We start from the raw sequence: 18,295 nt of genomic DNA on the forward strand, positions 1-18,295 counted from the left end.
TCTCTCACACGCGCGCGCGCACAGAGTTTGTGAATGGATTCTTTGGGCTGAGCTTTAGTGTTGGTTGTTTTTCTTTGGGGGTGAGTAGTGACGACGGATGATGGTGGATATCGTTTTTACAGTGGTCTTTCTCGTGTATGAGTCTGTTTTAGGTGGTGATGTGTATTTTGGTGGGTGTAGTCCTCATAGGTGTTGTCGGCGGATGGCTGAAGGATCACAACCTGCAAAACAAGAAAATGAAAGCTAAAACCTGAGGCGTGACTATGTCACTGAACTAAGGAATTATCCGCAGAATTGCGCAACTCCCCCAGAGTACAACAGGTTCATCTCGGCGGTAATCGTACCGAGGCTATCAGGACACGAGAAATACAAAAACAGTAACTCAGACACTTAGATTATTTTTGTATAAAATGGAGGAATGAAAAATGAAGAAGAAAGTAACTTCTCAAGTTTATATAAAAACTAGACCTTGACCCGTGCGATGCACGGGTATTTTTTGTTTGTTTCAAATTTTTTGACAATATAAACATCAAATTGGATAAATGTATTTTGTATTAGATTTCAATAAATACTATAATTATATTATTGAATAATTCAAATTAAAATCATTTTCAATATCACAAATCAAGTTACATTCAGTCTAAAAAGAGTAGATAAGTAACTATTAAACATTCGAAAATACGATTTGGAATTGAAAGTGTCAATAGTAACCATTACAATTTAAAGCATGGGTGTGTTATTACTTAAAGCCTTAAGTGTCTTATTATTTAAAGCATTGACAACCAAGAAAATTGACACGATCACAATAGGATTTGAAGCATCAACTTTCATCAAAACTGACACAATCACAATCCACAAAATCAAAATGAATAAAATAGCATTTATATCAAAAATTAGTTTAGGGATCATACCATTAATAAGTTAGTATGGACGAAATCTGCATCACAGTCACAATTTTTAGGATAAATCGAAGGAAAAAGGGAAGAAATGGATGGAAACCGCTGCCTTCTGGGTTGAGATCAAAGGAATAAGGGTTCAGAAACGTTCAATGTTCAATTCCGTAAAGAAAGAAAAATGGATTAATTAGTTTTTTAATGAGGGTGTTTGGTATTGGATATGAGGCAGTGGAATCAAAATTATATCACAAAAACAATTATTGGCTTAGTGGTTGGAGTGCTTACAGGGAACCATAATGTTGTGGGTTCGAATCCTTGCAAAGAGTTTTTTATAAAGATTTTTGAGTGGGTTCGAATCCTTGCAAAGAGTTTTTTCATAAAGATTTTTTAAACCCTCAAAAAAGGCGGGATTAGGTTAAACAGTGGCGGGATTAGGGTTAATCAACACTGTTTAACATTTATATATATTAAGATTAAGATTAAGATAAACTAGACCATCGACCCGTGCTCCGCACGGGTCCTACCGACTAAAATATGTACGAATAAGTTATATCATAATAATAAAAAAATATGAAATATTCATATGATAAAAAATGTATTACACTAATCATATCATCTTGACATTAATATAGTTTGAAAACCGTACATTTTACATTAGTTATCATACATTACGAAATACTATAAAAATGACATTTGAAATGACATTAGTATTTTCACATTCATCATTGGTTATCATCAACCCGTTTTTTTTTTTTTTACATATTCAACCCATCTCTTACAGTAACTCTTGTTAATAGTCATTACAAATAAAACAAACAAAAATTGACCCATTTGAAATTTGATCCAAGCCTTACACCAATTCCATATTAAGTTTGTGCTTGTGTGGCAATTAGAGTTTGTAATTTCCCTCATTAAATCCTACCATGACATTCTCTAGCTTATATGTTCCTCCTTCTTCAACCATTCCTTGAATCGTTGGCACCAGGAACTTATGAATAGTGGCATGGATCCGTCCTCGCTAAACAAAAAATAACATGTCATTAACATAAACCATAGTATATGTTATCGTAGTGACAATTTGAAAAAGGAATCATTTATTTATACAATCGATTTATATAATATACCTTCTCATCAACCAATATCATGTTCATGAAGATGATATCGTCTGGATTTTTCTTATCACGGATCAGCCATATATGGGCCACACGGACAATCAACTTCAAATCCTTTTTTCCACCTGTCACAACTGAAATGGGGGTGAAAATGTTTGTCATATTAGCAAGTGCAAGAAGAGTTATATTTGCTTAAATTTTCTTAAAGTCGAGAATGGCTGTATTAGCACAACTAAGTGGTATTTAAATAGGTAATTGGCAATTCTTTTCGTTAGTTTCAAATGTGATTAATCATAGTCTTCTATTGGTAATAATTACTATTCAAAAGTTTTTAATTGCCATTAACTACGTTCTTGATTGCCATTAACACTACGTCATAATTACTATTCAAAATCGAATCAACCTTGATACGTGTTATTTTTTGAAATAAGAACGTCATAATTGCTTTTAATAGGTAGTAATTGGTAGAGTGGTTAGTGCATAATGCATAAAAGCAATTAAAAGTAATTCCTATACGAAAATATGCGACTTTCAAGTTTTTAATTGTCATTAACGACATTTTCAAGCCATTAACTACGTTCTTAATTGCCTTTAACAGTACATAATAATTACTATTCAAAATTGAATCAACCTTGGTACGTGTTAATATTTGAAATAAGTAGGTCATAATTGCTTTTAATAGGTAGTAATTGGTAGAGTGATTAGTGCATACTTTAGTGGTAAAATTCGAGGGAAATTTCACCTTGAAACGCATATCTTCCTATCACTCTATATCGGATAGCACATTATAGTGTAAAAAATGCATGCGTGAAACATTGAAATGTCAGTAGAATAATGTGATAGGAATTAGTGTATGCGTGAAACAGTAAAAAATGTATGCGTGAAACATTTTCAATTGCCACTTTCTAAGGGATGTTTATGTTATTTCTGATTAGCAATTAGTGTAGGGGAATTAGTTATTTCTGATTAGCAATTAGTGTAGGGGAATTTTGACCGAATTGATTAGGCTTTAATACGTATTCAATTGCATTAACGAAGTGAGAGAACTTTTTTCAAGTTTGAATAAGCGGATGTAATCAAGTGCTTGAACGGATGAGATTACTCGAGCAATTAGTACATGTTTAGGAGGGAAAAAAGCTAGAGAATTAGGGCAAAGTAGGGAGGATTAGGGCAAACATGATAGCCAAGCAAGTCTAGCTTTTATAATAAAGGATGAGTTGATTTATGAAAGAAGGTTTTTTTTTTTTTCATCACTCTCTGGATGCAAAAACGTAACTCTCTTTATAGGCTCCATAACTTATTTTCTTCACAATATAATTAGTTAAATAAATAATAATACTAACACTAGCAATTGAGAAGTTTTAGGAAACTAACCCATGATCAACAAAGAATAAGGAAAACTGAATTACTCGTATAGATACCAAGTCAAACTTAGTTAGCACATTTAAAACACATTTAACATAGTTAAGTTTAATAAACATCACTATCAAATTGGTAGAGTAATTCAAAGGAGGTTCCACAAATTATGGTTAAATGAGAACGTGACATATCATACCTATTATTCATATGCCATTAAAAGTAATATCCAAATTAAATCAATCAAAATAAAATAAATAACTTTTGAAATATTTAAAATATACAACAATAGGTGTTTATTATCTGGTGTTCCTCCTATATACGACACCCTAGTTTGTACTTTCTGTAACACCGGTCTCTGTTCGTCTTGTGAAAAGACCTGTTTTTTAATAAAATTTTGCTGATTAAAAAAAAGAAGTTTGTCAATGGATTGTTAAGTCATTAAAATGTGTTTTTTTTTTATGAAACCTCTTTGGTATGATGAACAAAGTCAGTATCAGGTAAAAAAATATATGTTGTTCCTTTATGTCTTGCAGATATTGGTAGATAATATTTTTGGATAATATATATAAGGTTTGAGTTCAAACCCCGGCCACCACAAAATGAAAAATGTACCAATGCATGAGGTTTTTTTTTGTCTTAATCTTTCAATATTAAAAAAAAAAGGATTTTTTTTTGGTTAAAAAAAAGGATTTGATGATACTCTTAAAAATAAATTAAACAAAGGAGCGGTAGAGAAATAAATAATTGAAATCGGACTGGGTGAGCGTTTTTTTCCCATCAAAAGTTAAGACCCCATGAGTCAACTCACCAACTTTGTATATTTTTTATTCATATTAGTTTAATAGTTTAACTTGCCAAATTTCTCAATTGGGTAAAACTGAGTTGTTAGGGGACAATGCATAATATAATATACGTAAGATTCGGAGTTCAAATTCTGACCAATACAAAAAAAAAAAAAAAGAGTAAGATTCACCCTAGTGCGACATAAGTGTTATTGTTAAATACTTGACCTTTTAATCATTTCATCTAGAGTTTGATTTTTGATCAATGTATATGAATAAATATTTGTTGAGAGATGCCAGTTTTTTTTTAAAATGGATTCGAGTTATCTCGAGAGGATTAGTCGCACAGTTGCGTGTGCAACATACATTTGGTTAAAAAAGAAAAGTCGGGTAAAATATAAATATATAAAAAAAATTTATTTTATGGCACATCATAGATAAATAAATAAATTTATATTAGTCTATACTCTTATTTTATAAATCAAGTATTGAGTTTAAATGTTTGATGAACTTCGACTAAGAACTAACCGTGCCAAGAATTCAATTTGATTGATCGATGAAGAAATTTTTATCCGACTTTAGTATTTCTCGATCGAACTTTAAATTATTAAATCATTTTTATATCAAAATCAAAGGGTTTAATAAAGTAAAAATTTAAAAAAACAAAAACTTTTACAGGGATCAAAAACTAATTTTTCTTTTTTACAGGACTAAAACCAAAACGAGCATATCTTTTAACCTAAAAATTTTAATGTCTATATACCGTTGGGTAAAACTTTATGTTTAAACTTTAATGTTTTGGGTAAAACGTTATTGATTGCATAAAAAATAATAATTTATTGATAAAGAAAAAAAGAAAGGAATTAACGCGCCGGGTCGAGTTAAGAAGGTCTCACCCAGTAATTCAACCTCAACTCACGATTCCTAACCGATTTTCGTCAACAACCGAACGATTCCACCGCCGTCGATCTTCCACCGCCTGAAACTCTACCTCCACCGCCTGAAACTCTACCTCCACCGCCGATTCCACTTCGATCTGGATCTTCTTCCGTACGTTGAGGTTGTTCTCTAACTTTCTCTTATTTTTATGATCGACTTTCTTGTTCTCGCAATTGGGAATAGTAGCAAAAGGAAATTTTGATTTTCAGAAAATTTAGGTATTTGTATATGGAATTTTTTATCAGTTGATTTTTCAGGTTATGTTTGGTTGGAATAAAGTAAAATTTTATTTTAAATTTATAATTTTTTTTACAGTTAGGGTTTAAGGTTTATGTGAATAAATTCGCAATTTAGTTTGTAAGACGTAGGTCAACTAACAATGTTGATATTGCTAGGCTCGACACCTTCATTTTGAATTACATGTTGCATTTTGGATATCCAAAGACCAATCCAAATCAACCCGCATGTTTGGATCGGATCGGATTTTTGTAGGATAGTCATCCAATTTGGATCAGATAACTTTTTGCCTCAAAACTGATCCAAACCGCACTGCGAACACCCCTAAAGTCATTCAGGTCTGAACCTTGCCCTCACAGTTGTGCGTGTGAGTTTCAAGTTGTGCTTACCACTTTATCTACAGACAGAAAAAATCCGTAATTTAATGATTTTGTACGTAAATAACTGATTATCATAAAATTTTCCTTAGCATGGTAAGAGACGTAGGGTGAGAAAACTTAATGTGGTATTTAAGCCATGACTCACCTAATGGACTGGCCTTTTTGGTTGGGCTCTCGGCTCTTCTCATGGGATTAAGTTATAACATCGTTACTGTGAAAAAACAAAGCTAAGCAACATCCTTGTTGCTTATTAAGTAAATCAAAAGATTGGAATTGACATAGGTTATGAAGGAATGTAAATTAGAAGATGAAGCAGATGCTGCGCTAATGGGTAATCAGTATTCAGTAATCGTAATGAGTTGATTCTTTTGTTGGTTTAATAATCTATACATGTTTGAAATAAATCCTCCTTGTGATTTTGTTGAGGGATAGATAATTAGAGACATGAAAAGGAAATATAGAATTTGCTCAAGTTGGGTTTCCTTGGTTGCCTTTTAAATTTATATGGGTGTTTTCTAAAGCTCATAGCTACAATACACGAGTTACTTTCGGATTGATGTAATGTGGAATTAGGGAAATATCTCTCGAGTCTCGATGCTAGTCCCAACTTGGCATTTATAGGCCATTTCAATCCAAAACTCTTGAAGATTATTGTGCAACTATGTTTCTGTCGGTTGCTGTTTCTTGATGGTGCTCTTTTTATACCACATTGGGCCCTTGATTTTTGTCAGAATACTGCCTTGAAATTTGTTACAAAGCATTTCATATTGTTGACCTTTTTAATGTCAACAAAGTATTGATGTTTCTTTGGAGTCATCCTTTTGCTTTCTCTTATGTATTTTTTTTTAAGGTATCTTTGTTGCCTATTGGCATGCTTCCTTTGCTTTAATTTTCAAGCATCTTCTATTACTTGATAACTAGAGATTTTGGAGTTTGTGATGTATACGCTACTGGAACTGGGGAGGTTCTCGGATTACTTTATAATTTATATGCTACAGTAGTTAAATTTTTATGTGCCTTGTATTCATCCATCACATATGCTTTTGCAGGTAGAATTGCGATAGCTCTCATTTGGATGTAATGGCTCCAATACGCTCCACAGGATTTGTTGATCCTGGTTGGGATCATGGCATTGCTCAAGATGAGCGGAAAAAGAAGGTTAGATGCAATTACTGTGGGAAAGTTGTTAGTGGTGGGATATACAGATTAAAGCAGCATTTAGCCCGAGTTTCTGGTGAAGTAACATACTGTGAAAAGGCTCCGGAGGAAGTCTACCTAAAAATGAAGGAAAATCTGGAAGGGTGTCGTTCAAATAAGAAACAAAAGCAAGTTGATGCACAAGCATATATGAATTTTCAGTCTAATGATGATGAAGACGATGAAGAGCAAGTTGGGTGTAGAAGCAAAGGAAAGCAATTGATGGATGGCAGGAATGTATCTGTAAATTTAACTCCTCTTCGGTCCTTAGGATATGTTGACCCAGGGTGGGAACACGGTGTTGCTCAGGATGAGAGAAAGAAAAAAGTCAAATGCAGTTACTGTGAGAAAGTTGTTAGTGGCGGTATTAATAGATTTAAACAACATTTGGCTAGGATTCCGGGAGAGGTAGCACCTTGTAAAAGTGCTCCAGAAGAAGTTTATCTTAAAATAAAAGAGAATATGAAATGGCATCGCACTGGAAAAAGACATAGGCAACCCGAGGGTAAGGATCTGATGCCTTTCTATCCAAAGTCTGATAATGAAGATGACGAGTATGAGCAGCAGGAAGATACTTTGCATCATATGAACAAGGAAGCTTTGATTGATAATGATAGGAGATACTGTAAAGATACAGGAAAGACCTTTAAGGGAATGTCCTCTAATACTAGCCCAGAACCAGCGTTGAGAAGATCAAGATTAGATAGTTTTTACTTGAAACATCCCACAAATCAGAATCTTCAAACTTGCAAACAACTAAAGGTTAAGACAGGACCCACTAAGAAATTACGCAAGGAACTTTTTTCTTCTATTTGCAAGTTCTTTTGCCACGCAGGAATTCCTTTACAAGCTGCAGACTCCGTATATTTTCATAAAATGCTGGAATTGGCTGGTCAATATGGACAAGGACTGGCATGCCCATCCAGCCAACTTATTTCGGGTCGCTTTTTGCAGGAGGAAATCAATTCCATTAAGAATTATCTTGCTGAATATAAGGCTTCCTGGGCAATCACTGGTTGTTCGATAATGGCTGATAGTTGGAGAGATGCACAGGGTAGGACAATTATTAACTTTCTTGTTTCATCTCCTCATGGTGTATACTTTGTTTCTTCAGTAGATGCCACTAATGTAGTTGAAGATGCAACATATTTATTTAAGCTTTTGGACAAAGTAGTGGAAGAAATAGGTGAAGAAAATGTAGTGCAGGTAAAATGTTTTTTTTTCTTTTCTATTCTTGTGGCATCCTCCTTCATCGTAAATATTAACTTGTATCTGTAATTAATCTGGTTCTCCTAATTCCCCCTTTTGATGTAGGTAATAACTGAAAATACTCCTAACTATAAAGCTGCTGGGAAAATGCTTGAAGAAAGGAGAAGGAATTTGTTCTGGACACCTTGTGCTATCTATTGTATTAATCAAGTGCTTGAAGATTTTCTGAAGATTAGATGTGTAGAAGAGTGCATGGAAAAGGGCCAGAAAATTACAAAACTAATATACAATCAAATATGGTTGTTAAATCTTATGAAAAGTGAATTTACCCATGGGAATGAGCTTCTAAAGCCAGCTGGCACCCAGTGTGCTTCTAGCTTTGCTACATTGCAGAATTTGTTGGATCATCGAGTTAGTCTCAGAAGAATGTTTCTTTCAAACAAATGGATGTCATCCAGGTTCTCCAGTTCAAGCCAGGGGAAAGAGGTGCAAAAAATTGTTTTGAATGTCACATTTTGGAAGAAAATGCAGTATGTGAGGAATTCAGTATATCCCATATTGCAAGTGTTTCAAAAGGTGTCTAGTGGTGAGAGCTTGTCAATGCCATATGTATATAACGACTTGTACAGGGCAAAACTTGCAATCAAATCTATTCATGGCGATGATGCACGGAAATATGAGCCATTCTGGAAGGTGATAGACAGGCACTGTAACTCTCTTTTTTGTCATCCTCTTTACTTGGCTGCTTACTTCTTGAATCCGTCATACCGATATCGTCAAGATTTTGTTTCGGTATGCCAGAATAATATTTTTCTAATGGTTGTGAATTTTCTAATTTTATTCAAGTTCTCTTCTGAAGTGAATGTTTGATATGACTGTAGCATTCTGATGTAGTACGTGGTCTGAATGAATGCATTGTTCGGCTAGAACTAGATAATATGAGACGAATATCTGCATCAATGCAAGTAAGATATCCTTAATGACTGCTATATGATATACTTTATTAAATATTTTCTAATTATTATATCTTATTCACAATGATGTTATTTCTAGATTCCTCATTATAATTCAGCTCAAGATGACTTTGGAACTGAATTGGCAATTAGCACAAGAACAGGTCTTGAACCAGGTAAATTACTGCATTAGATGCTTCATGCAACAATTAAATATGCGGAGGTGTGTTGCTAATTCTATGAGTTGATTAATTAATTTACCCTTTTTACCTCACTAGCTGCTTGGTGGCAACAACATGGAATAAGTTGCTTGGAGTTGCAAAGAATAGCCGTTCGCATATTAAGTCAGACATGCTCATCTTTTGCATGTGAGCATGATGGGAGCATGTATGATCAGATATATAGCAAAAGAAAAAATCGCCTATCACAGAAGAAAGTTAATGACATTATGTACGTTCACTACAACTTGCGACTTAGAGAATGCCAAGTAAGAAAAAGGTCTAGGGAGTCGAAGTCAACCTCTGCTGAGAATGTTCTACAAGAGCACTTACTTGCTGACTGGATAGTTGATACCACTGCACAAAGCTCTGATGGTGACAAGGTAATCAGCGCTTAGCAATAATTGCTGTTAATTGGATTCCTGATACATTTATAGTTGTCTTGGCGATTGTTAATTTATATTTATATGTTTCCATGCACTATATATGTTTTATAAATAAAGGTAATCGAAATCAGACCTGATATTAAATCAGGATAGTCATCGTTTCAAAGTTTAATGGTCTGACCAGGGTTGAACCGGTAATAATTAAATAATATAAGGAGAATGCTAAACAGTCCAGGGGCATTGGTTATGCACCAAAAGAAGTAAGTTTTTATTAAAAAGTAATGTAATTATTACTTGATGAAAAGTGCAGTTTATATTTCCAAGACAGAAATTCTATTTTTGGATTTCTTAACGAGTGCCTCGGGGGCACCGGTTAGCAAGACTCTATTTTTTTTATTGACTTTTAGAATCTTATACCAAACAAAATACAAGTGTAATGAAAAAAAGGAGGGTTTTAAAAAAGAGACAACTAGTAAAGAACTTTCTTCTATAAAACTCCTGAGGGTCTTCGAGACTGGAAACAGATCCGGTTTCCGGCCCAACTTGTCAAACTGGCCCTTTTGGTTTTGATTACCTTGGACTTTTGTACAATATAGTAATTTATCTGTAATAGTTCTTGATTCAATCACTTGATTTTGAAGAATTCAAAAGTCGAACTCAATTTGGTCACAGATTGTTTTTTTTATTATATGTTGAAACTATTGGCATCACTTGCATGCGACTTTCAGTTACATGTTATATTTTGCATTGTTACATGCAACATAAGTTGGGTATTACTGTGTTTAAGATACTTATCGATATCCCCTTAAAAAATGAAAAAGATAATTCACCATATGTTTGTCAGCAGCGAAGCACCAACAATGTGGATATCTGATTGAATCTTCCTTTTGTTTTTGTAGAATATCCCTTTTGGTGTTGATCTAGATGACTATGAATATGAAAATGATTCAATAGACTATGATGATGGATCTGAAAGGCATCTAAAGGGTTCCCATGAGCTGGTTACTATGGCTGATGGAGCAGTAGGATCTTCAGATGCAGATCATGCTAACATTGATGGTGCCAGTGACGATGAGTCGGATCTGAATTATTTTGATGATGATATGAGTGAGTAATCAAGTTACAAGGTTTTCATTGTGGAGGAATAAGGATTTGGTTGCCAGTTGTGGGCCTGTATTATTGGCTTCCCTGTGAAAAATCAAGATGGTCGTCATCGGTGTGTATAAAACTATGTTCATTTCATCTATTGGAGCATGGTGGTAGCTATTCTTACCAATGATATATTTATTGTAAGATAAATTTTGACATTGAATCATGTACATAATACTAAATTTATGTGATCACAATTTACAAAGATTTAGCTGTGTTTGTCATGGAAAGAAAAGCTGGGATATATAAAAGGACTGTAGTTGCAATGCTTGACATCAAACGTTAGATTTTCTTTTTCCTGGTTTGCTAACAAACAGTCTGAACTGAACAAATAAGTTGTACGCGAATCACATCCTTCTAGTTATTTCATACAATGGTATATTTGTTTTTCAAAAATCAAATTTAATAAATTATAAAGGTGGAACTTCTTGCAACTGTAAAATCACTACATATCCGAAATAGTTCGTGCATTTTTTTTGGTTAAATGGTATTACATTTCTTGAATGTGTGGTTTTTAGAAATGTGAGTTGAATAAAATTGTTTTTATATTATACTCGCTAATTGGTCCTGCAAAATATTTGTAGATCCTACATGATTTTGTAAAACTCATTTGAATTTCAATCAATTAAACAATGTCACGTTAGAAATAGTGTCATGCCCAGAATTCCTCGTAGTTACATTTGCAACATTTAGTTCATTTTAATTGCATAAATGAAATCTATAGTGATGAGGAACTTTGACACTTTACATGAGTGTAAGTTTATATTTATAGCTATCGTTATTCTGACATAAATTATTTATTATTATTAATATTATTATTATTGTTGTTTTTGTTGTTATTTTTATTATTATTAGTGATTTTTGGTAGGAACTTTCCAATTGGCACGATACCATGCAAAACACCAAAGGTCCAAATTTATGTACACTAAGCAAGTTTGTCTTACTTGAGTTTTTACGTCAACTTGTTTTGTTAAGGTGGAATCTTCTCATAAACTTATACCAGTTTACTTATTTTCAAATAATATTAAAATCATAAAAAAAAACTATCAAATGTTTGATGAGTTTCTAAATTGTCATTAAAAAAAAAAGAAGATAAGTTTCTAAAGTTGTTAAAAGTTAAAATCATCCCAAAAAAAAAAAATTCTTCAAAATAAAGTAAAATTTGGATAAAATCGAGTTGATTTCTTCCGATTCTACTCGACTTTACCTCATTTTAACCAATGTTACAAGAGTTAACTTGATGTGAAATCACTTTGAGTTTTAATTTAACACAAATTTCACACCTAGAACGTAAAATCGTGTAGTTTTACTTGTTAACACACACAAACTTGACCTTATGTGCTTCAATCACACTTCAACGCTGAACCAAATACTAAAAGCCTCTATTTCATTTTGAAAATAAATAAAGAAAAAAAATTATCTCCGGGATGAAGCGTGAAATTTGCGTGAAATTTAAAATTCAATCCTTGCTACTAATAAATCCCCCCTCTCCTTACCAAATTAACCATTAACAAATTTCTATCAAATAAAAGTGAGAAAACGAGTAAAAAGATATACTTTATATTTTTTTTTTTGAGGTAATAACTTTTTAATTATTTGATATTAGAGAAAATAGGAAAAAGCTAAGCTAGTGGAACAGTGTTTGGACACGAAAGTGGGTGGGAGGGAGGGACCAGGAGGAAGAGGACATGTTGAAGAAAACAAGAGAAGGTTCAAATGTCACATTCAAAGATGAAGTAGTGCATTTGATCAAGCGATTAATGAGCTTTTCATAGGACGAACCATTCGGAAGAAATGAAAACAATTCTTGATCAACTTTTACTTACTCCAACCGAACTCCAGATTACTATGGTCTTCTGGAGAGTTAATAGAAAAAAATTGAGCAGTGTATTGTTTATTTTCCTTAATTATGACTTTTTTTTTCCTTTCTGATGGGTATTAATTATGACTATTCATGTGTAATTAAATGAACATGTCGGAAAAAAATGTGTAATTAAATGATTAAAATTTAGAACAAAAAAAATATATCAAATTTAATTCCTTTCATTCTCTTACTGCAATAGTGATCTTGATTACTGAGTATGAAAAAGAAGTTACACTGAGTGGTTCATTGGATTGGATTTTTTTTCAGGACCACATAGAGATGGGTCTCCATATACATCAATTTCCTTATTCATTCTAAACAAGGACCTTTACTAAAAACAATCTTATGTATAAATTATTTACAAGAAATTTCTCAAGTTATTATTAGAACTATGAAAAAAATGCCAACACATGGTCCTTTTTTTAATGTGATTTTCCTACCACGTTCTTTCTTTAATGTTGCAAACTGTGCCTCTTGAGTGTGACTGAAAAGTAAGTAAACAACCTAATTTCAAGGTAATGGCTCTTGTGAATCTCCCAAACGTGACAGATGTAGATAAGCATCAGTCCCTACAAAGAAACCAAAGATCATATCAGAATACTTTATTGTTTAACATGAAAGAAAAAGTAAAAAAAGTAAACAAAACAAGTCAAAAAATATATTATAATAACAAACAACTACTCTAAAACTTTATACAATATATGACCCTGTTTGCATAAAGTGCTTATAACATAAGTAGTTCTCGTGCATGTGCTTATGTATAAGCTATATCTAGAAGAAAAGATATAATAAAGTCAAATCGTTTTTATATAAGCTATAAGAGTATGGACATAAACTGAAGTAAAAACAACTTATGAACGTGTCATAAGTTGTGTCTATAAGTTCTCTCAAACAGTCTCGCAAGTGCTTATTTTAGTAGATAAACTAAAATAAGCGAATCCAAACAAGACTTATATTGGCAAGATGTAAAAGTATGCTAATTCTGAGAAGATAAAACCTCAGCAAAATAGAACCTCACAAAGTCCTAAAGAAAGAATGATATTTTATTTGACAAATTGATAAAAGTAGTAATTATTCTTGTAGAAGGTCAAAAGGATCTCTAACTAAGAAAATGACAAAAGAGATTATCATATCAATCTTCAATCAGATCTCATATCTCAAATCTCTCTCCTTTATGCTAAGGGGAGAATAGATACAAACAGTTGTCAAATAACGGTTATAGCGCTATAGCGTAGCAGAAATTGAACAAATCCTTATTGTTATGCAATACGTTATTTATATATAGTATAATGTATTGCCAAATAGTGGTTATAACAGCACTATAGAACGATTGTGTAGCGGAATTTGAACAAGCCACACGATTGATAACAATGGATACAAAAGGAAATATATTCTATTGTAATGAATTAAAAAGTTTACTCACCATAATTTTCCATAGAGATTATTTGAAGATCGCCACCAAAATACCGAGCATATAGACGACTAATAGGAAGACCATATCCATATCCAGCCATTGTCACATTATCGCCAACTCCAAGATCCGCATGCTCATCCAATGGATTTCTAGCAGTACTATACAGATATGTAAAAATCTTTCGCAGACCACTTCTTGGTATTCCACCTCCCTCATCCGAAATCTACAATGCCAATTAGACCAACTGCTTTAACAAAGAATCATGATAATAGCAAGTGAAAAGAACCGATGCATCATAATGGTTAACAAAGGTTACCTTTATGGTAACATCCTCTAATCCATCAGCAACTATTATTCTTATGGGAGGTGGATCTTTGTCGGAATTCATATAACGCTCTTCAACAGCACGCAAAGAGTTCTTAACCAACTCAAATACCATAAGATGCAAGTGAGCTGGAACATACCTATTGTAAAAACATATCTATTTTAAATAACAGAACAGAAAATAACTTCATGAGTACAGTTTAAAATTGTTATGAGATAATAACCACTCCTAGCATAAAACATAAACAAATGAATTCATGGAAGTAAAAAGTATGTAACTCACGGAAAAGTAAAATCAGGATCGCCGTAGATATGTACGTCAGGGGCACTTCCATATTGACGAGAACATATTGAGCGAGCATCGTCACTGGCATTCCTTGCTACCTCCACCGGAGACATTCTTGTATGTATATAACCTACGACATGAGGAGGAGGATTTGGACTGTGCAACTCAACATGCTGCCCTGAATCCAACAAAAATGAAAAACACGCATAATAAGGTAACGGTGTATAGTGCGACCACACAGATTTAAAACGAAAAAATGTTGCAGAAAATTAAAACAGTCAAGGAACTAACCTATAAGCATTCGGATTCCGATTCTTGACATGTAAAAACGATCTAGGAACTGATGAATCTCAACAAAATCTTGATTAATAATCTTTGGGTCCACATCTTTTTTCAACTGCTGAACACCTAAGGCCATTGTAGGTACCACATTGTTGTGTCTCACTTTTATGGCTTTGATCACTTCAGTGAACTCCTTTTCATCATTCATGTTCTTGATCTCAGAAAAGGATCTAATATCGCGGAACGAATCCAAGTACCAATCTCTAACCTACAATCAAAAAAATGTAGCACAAACATTCAATAGACATTTCAAAAAATCAATTTTACAAAGAGCCATTCTGCCTATATCGCTAAAATGCCATATAGCACATGTTAAAACCTACACCGATCCAAGAGCATCATATACAGTTTTAAATAAAGGCCTACGAGTCACGACTGTGAAATTAGGCACAGCATAACAGTTTTTAATATTGACGAAACTGAAATGTGTTCGTGATTTAGGCAACAATGCCGCATTTGACTTTGATTTTCCTCAATATCGAGAATCATGACGTGGCCGCAACTATTACCATGACTGCTATATAAAGCCATGACCATAAAGCTCACATTTTCAGGAACTCAGGATCCTAAAACAGGATCTCAGTCCTAATGAGTTATAGTATCTGTCATTATAAAGAATAACTGAATTTAATAGCAGGAAATTTCTATTTTCCGAAACAGAGATCTGCGGATTATTATTTTTGATTGCTTGGTTGTTCTGGATAATCTATTTTTAACTCTAAGAACACGTTATTAAGTTCATTTCTTCGAATTAAAAATTGCAATGCATTCTCGCATTGTTAACATTCAAGTTTTAATGTTGGTGAAGTTTTCTGTTTAAAAAAATGTTCTCTTAAACAATTCTAAAAGAATAAACATTGTACACATTGAAACACAACAGAACATGTTCACATGCTTATAAACCAAGCCAATTGCAAATATGGTTTAACATGACATGTTCGTTATCCACAAATATTAAAAAGTAGAAACCTAAAGCAATAATCTACATTATATATTCTTAATGCTAATCCCCAAAACCACTTTTTTATTAATATTAAAATTCAATCAATTTAATGATTGCAAGATACGTCCAAAACCAAAACACTAAAACAAACAAAATAACATTACAAATAACTCAAACTTGCAAGCAACATAAAAAAACTAATATTAACAAAGTAACACTACAAATAATTGAAACTTGCCTATGAAGCACAGATACGGTCACATACACTGACACGCCAGCACCGTTAATAATTTGAGAAAATCATATAATTAAGCGTAATTATGTGTCAGTGTCGTGTTGGTATCAGATACGACACATGTCCGAGACCGGGACATGCCTAATCCGAATAGTGTCAGTTCTTCATAGCTTGGTTTATAGACATGGACATAGCACAAATACAGACATGGACACTAACACACCGACTACTAATAATTTGAGAAAATCACATGATTCAGCGTAATTATATGTGTCGGTGTCGTGTCGGTGTTGGATACGACACGTTTCCGACACTGGGACACGCCTAATCCAAGCAGTGTCTGTGCTTCATAGCTTGCAATAAACCTTAAAAACACTAATTAGCAAAATAACACTACAAGTAATTGAAACTTGCAAGAAACATCCAAAACTCATTTCAACATAAACAGATAAGATCAAAGAATCATAATTACACTTAAAAATAAAATCAACACAAATAGAAAATTAACAACAACCCATTATTTCATTTCATAAAAAAACCAAAAGGGTACCTTCAAAACAGCTGGTTTTTGTGACAAATCACAAGGAAGCCTTTCTAGTTCAACAGCTCTTCTAGCAATTCTAATGGCAAGTTCCTTATGAAGAAACTGTGCAGAAATCAACAAATTCTTTGGAGTTGGTTTAGAACCAAAATCCATCATGTATCTTAAACTCACACCTGTTTGTTTGAAACAACCCCACTTGTGTACTTCTTCTATCAAGCTTTTGGAGAATGTTTCAATGGCTTTCTTTGCAGCCATGGTTAAAAAAAATGTTCTTTTTTTTTCTTTCTTTCTTCTAACCAAGGAATTTGAACATGTAATTTTAACAGAAAAACAGAATCTGAAACTAACAAGTAACAGTAACAATAACAATAACAACCATGTTGAAGAAAGAGAGAGAAATTGTACTATAATTTGAGTAATAATAATGAATTGTGATAGTGAATGGAAGAAAAGTATATAGTTATGATCATAGATGAGAGATGAAAAGATTGAGACTTTGGTTTTGCCGCAAAGTGGGAAATGTGAATTGCTATCTTTTGTTGAGAATTGATGATTTGTGGGATAAGCTTATGACAGTTACATGATGTGTTTATAAACCCGTTTTCTTGAAATAATTAGCACATGCTTTGGAAATTTTTTAATAATGATTTTAAAAAATAATTTTAATGTTTTTTAAATGCAAAAAAGTTTATATTTAATATTTTTGTTTATAAAAACTTTTGTTGTCTTTTTTTTTTTGTGTAAACCGAATATCTTCTGTGTGCAATGCAGAGACTCATCCCTCGAATAAGGTATGATTATGTAAGGTCAATGTTTAATTCAAACATATGACATCTTATTACGATGAAAGAGATCTGTTACTATCTTATTTAAGTATTGTTGGATAAAATAAACGAATCGAAACGAACACATTTCTTCGTAATCGATTATGGGGAGGCTAATATTTTAAGTAAAATATGATTTTTTTAATAGGGTAAATCTCATTCTCAAAAAACTTTAGGCTTTGTTTGGGAAAACATAACCGATAGACGATATCGGATGATCATGTAGTTGCTAACGACTTAGTTAAATGATACTTAATCAAGTCCTATGTGTAAGATTTTTTTTTGGAGATTTCTTTAGACTCTCTTTCATAAAAATTTGTGGATAGTTGAAAATTATCTTATAATGGATAAACTTATAAAGAATATGTGATAAGTTAGTTGATAACGGATAAACGTAATAAGCTATAAGTACAAATGATACTTAAACTAGTTTATTAAAAATACTTTAGCTACAAAAATGTTATGATCTCGTGAGAAAGAGTTCTAAATAAACAAGTTTATTTTATTCATATAAATTTATAAGTTATGAGTCATCATATCCACTATAAGCTTCTAACTTAGATCTGTCAAACACACATCTTAATTATTGTTGTACATTTCTTAGTATGAATTTGAACTTTAGATCATTGATTATTGTTAAAGAGTCCCTCATCAAACAAAAGATGACATAAACATGTGTTTATAAGTGGGGGAATCATCACT

General features: G+C 32.7%; 2 protein-coding genes across 2 annotated transcripts; one reads left to right on the forward strand and one right to left on the reverse strand.

Moving 5' to 3' along the window:
* The first annotated feature begins 5,032 nt into the window (after nucleotides 1-5,032).
* LOC146946297 (hAT dimerization domain-containing protein) lies at nucleotides 5,033-11,022 on the forward strand. The gene is made up of 7 exons (XM_085744431.1): nucleotides 5,033-5,209; nucleotides 6,755-8,108; nucleotides 8,217-8,903; nucleotides 8,993-9,076; nucleotides 9,165-9,240; nucleotides 9,343-9,665; nucleotides 10,568-11,022. The coding sequence occupies exons 2-7, from the start codon at nucleotides 6,786-6,788 to the stop codon at nucleotides 10,781-10,783; spliced, it is 2,709 nt and encodes a 902-aa protein (XP_085600557.1). The 5' UTR covers nucleotides 5,033-5,209; nucleotides 6,755-6,785; the 3' UTR covers nucleotides 10,784-11,022.
* Nucleotides 11,023-12,842: 1,820 nt separating this feature from the next.
* On the reverse strand, nucleotides 12,843-17,332 carry LOC146946298 (pyruvate dehydrogenase (acetyl-transferring) kinase, mitochondrial-like). The gene is made up of 6 exons (XM_085744432.1): nucleotides 16,776-17,332; nucleotides 14,997-15,255; nucleotides 14,703-14,883; nucleotides 14,412-14,559; nucleotides 14,105-14,318; nucleotides 12,843-13,250 (listed from the first exon to the last, which is right to left on the reverse strand). The coding sequence occupies exons 1-6, from the start codon at nucleotides 17,022-17,024 to the stop codon at nucleotides 13,192-13,194; spliced, it is 1,110 nt and encodes a 369-aa protein (XP_085600558.1). The 5' UTR covers nucleotides 17,025-17,332; the 3' UTR covers nucleotides 12,843-13,191.
* Nucleotides 17,333-18,295: the final 963 nt, after the last annotated feature.

Source organism: Medicago sativa, chromosome 2 (assembly GCF_051527215.1).
Source record: "Medicago sativa cultivar Bolivia chromosome 2, Bolivia_mono, whole genome shotgun sequence".
Taxonomy (NCBI): Eukaryota; Viridiplantae; Streptophyta; class Magnoliopsida; order Fabales; family Fabaceae; genus Medicago; species Medicago sativa.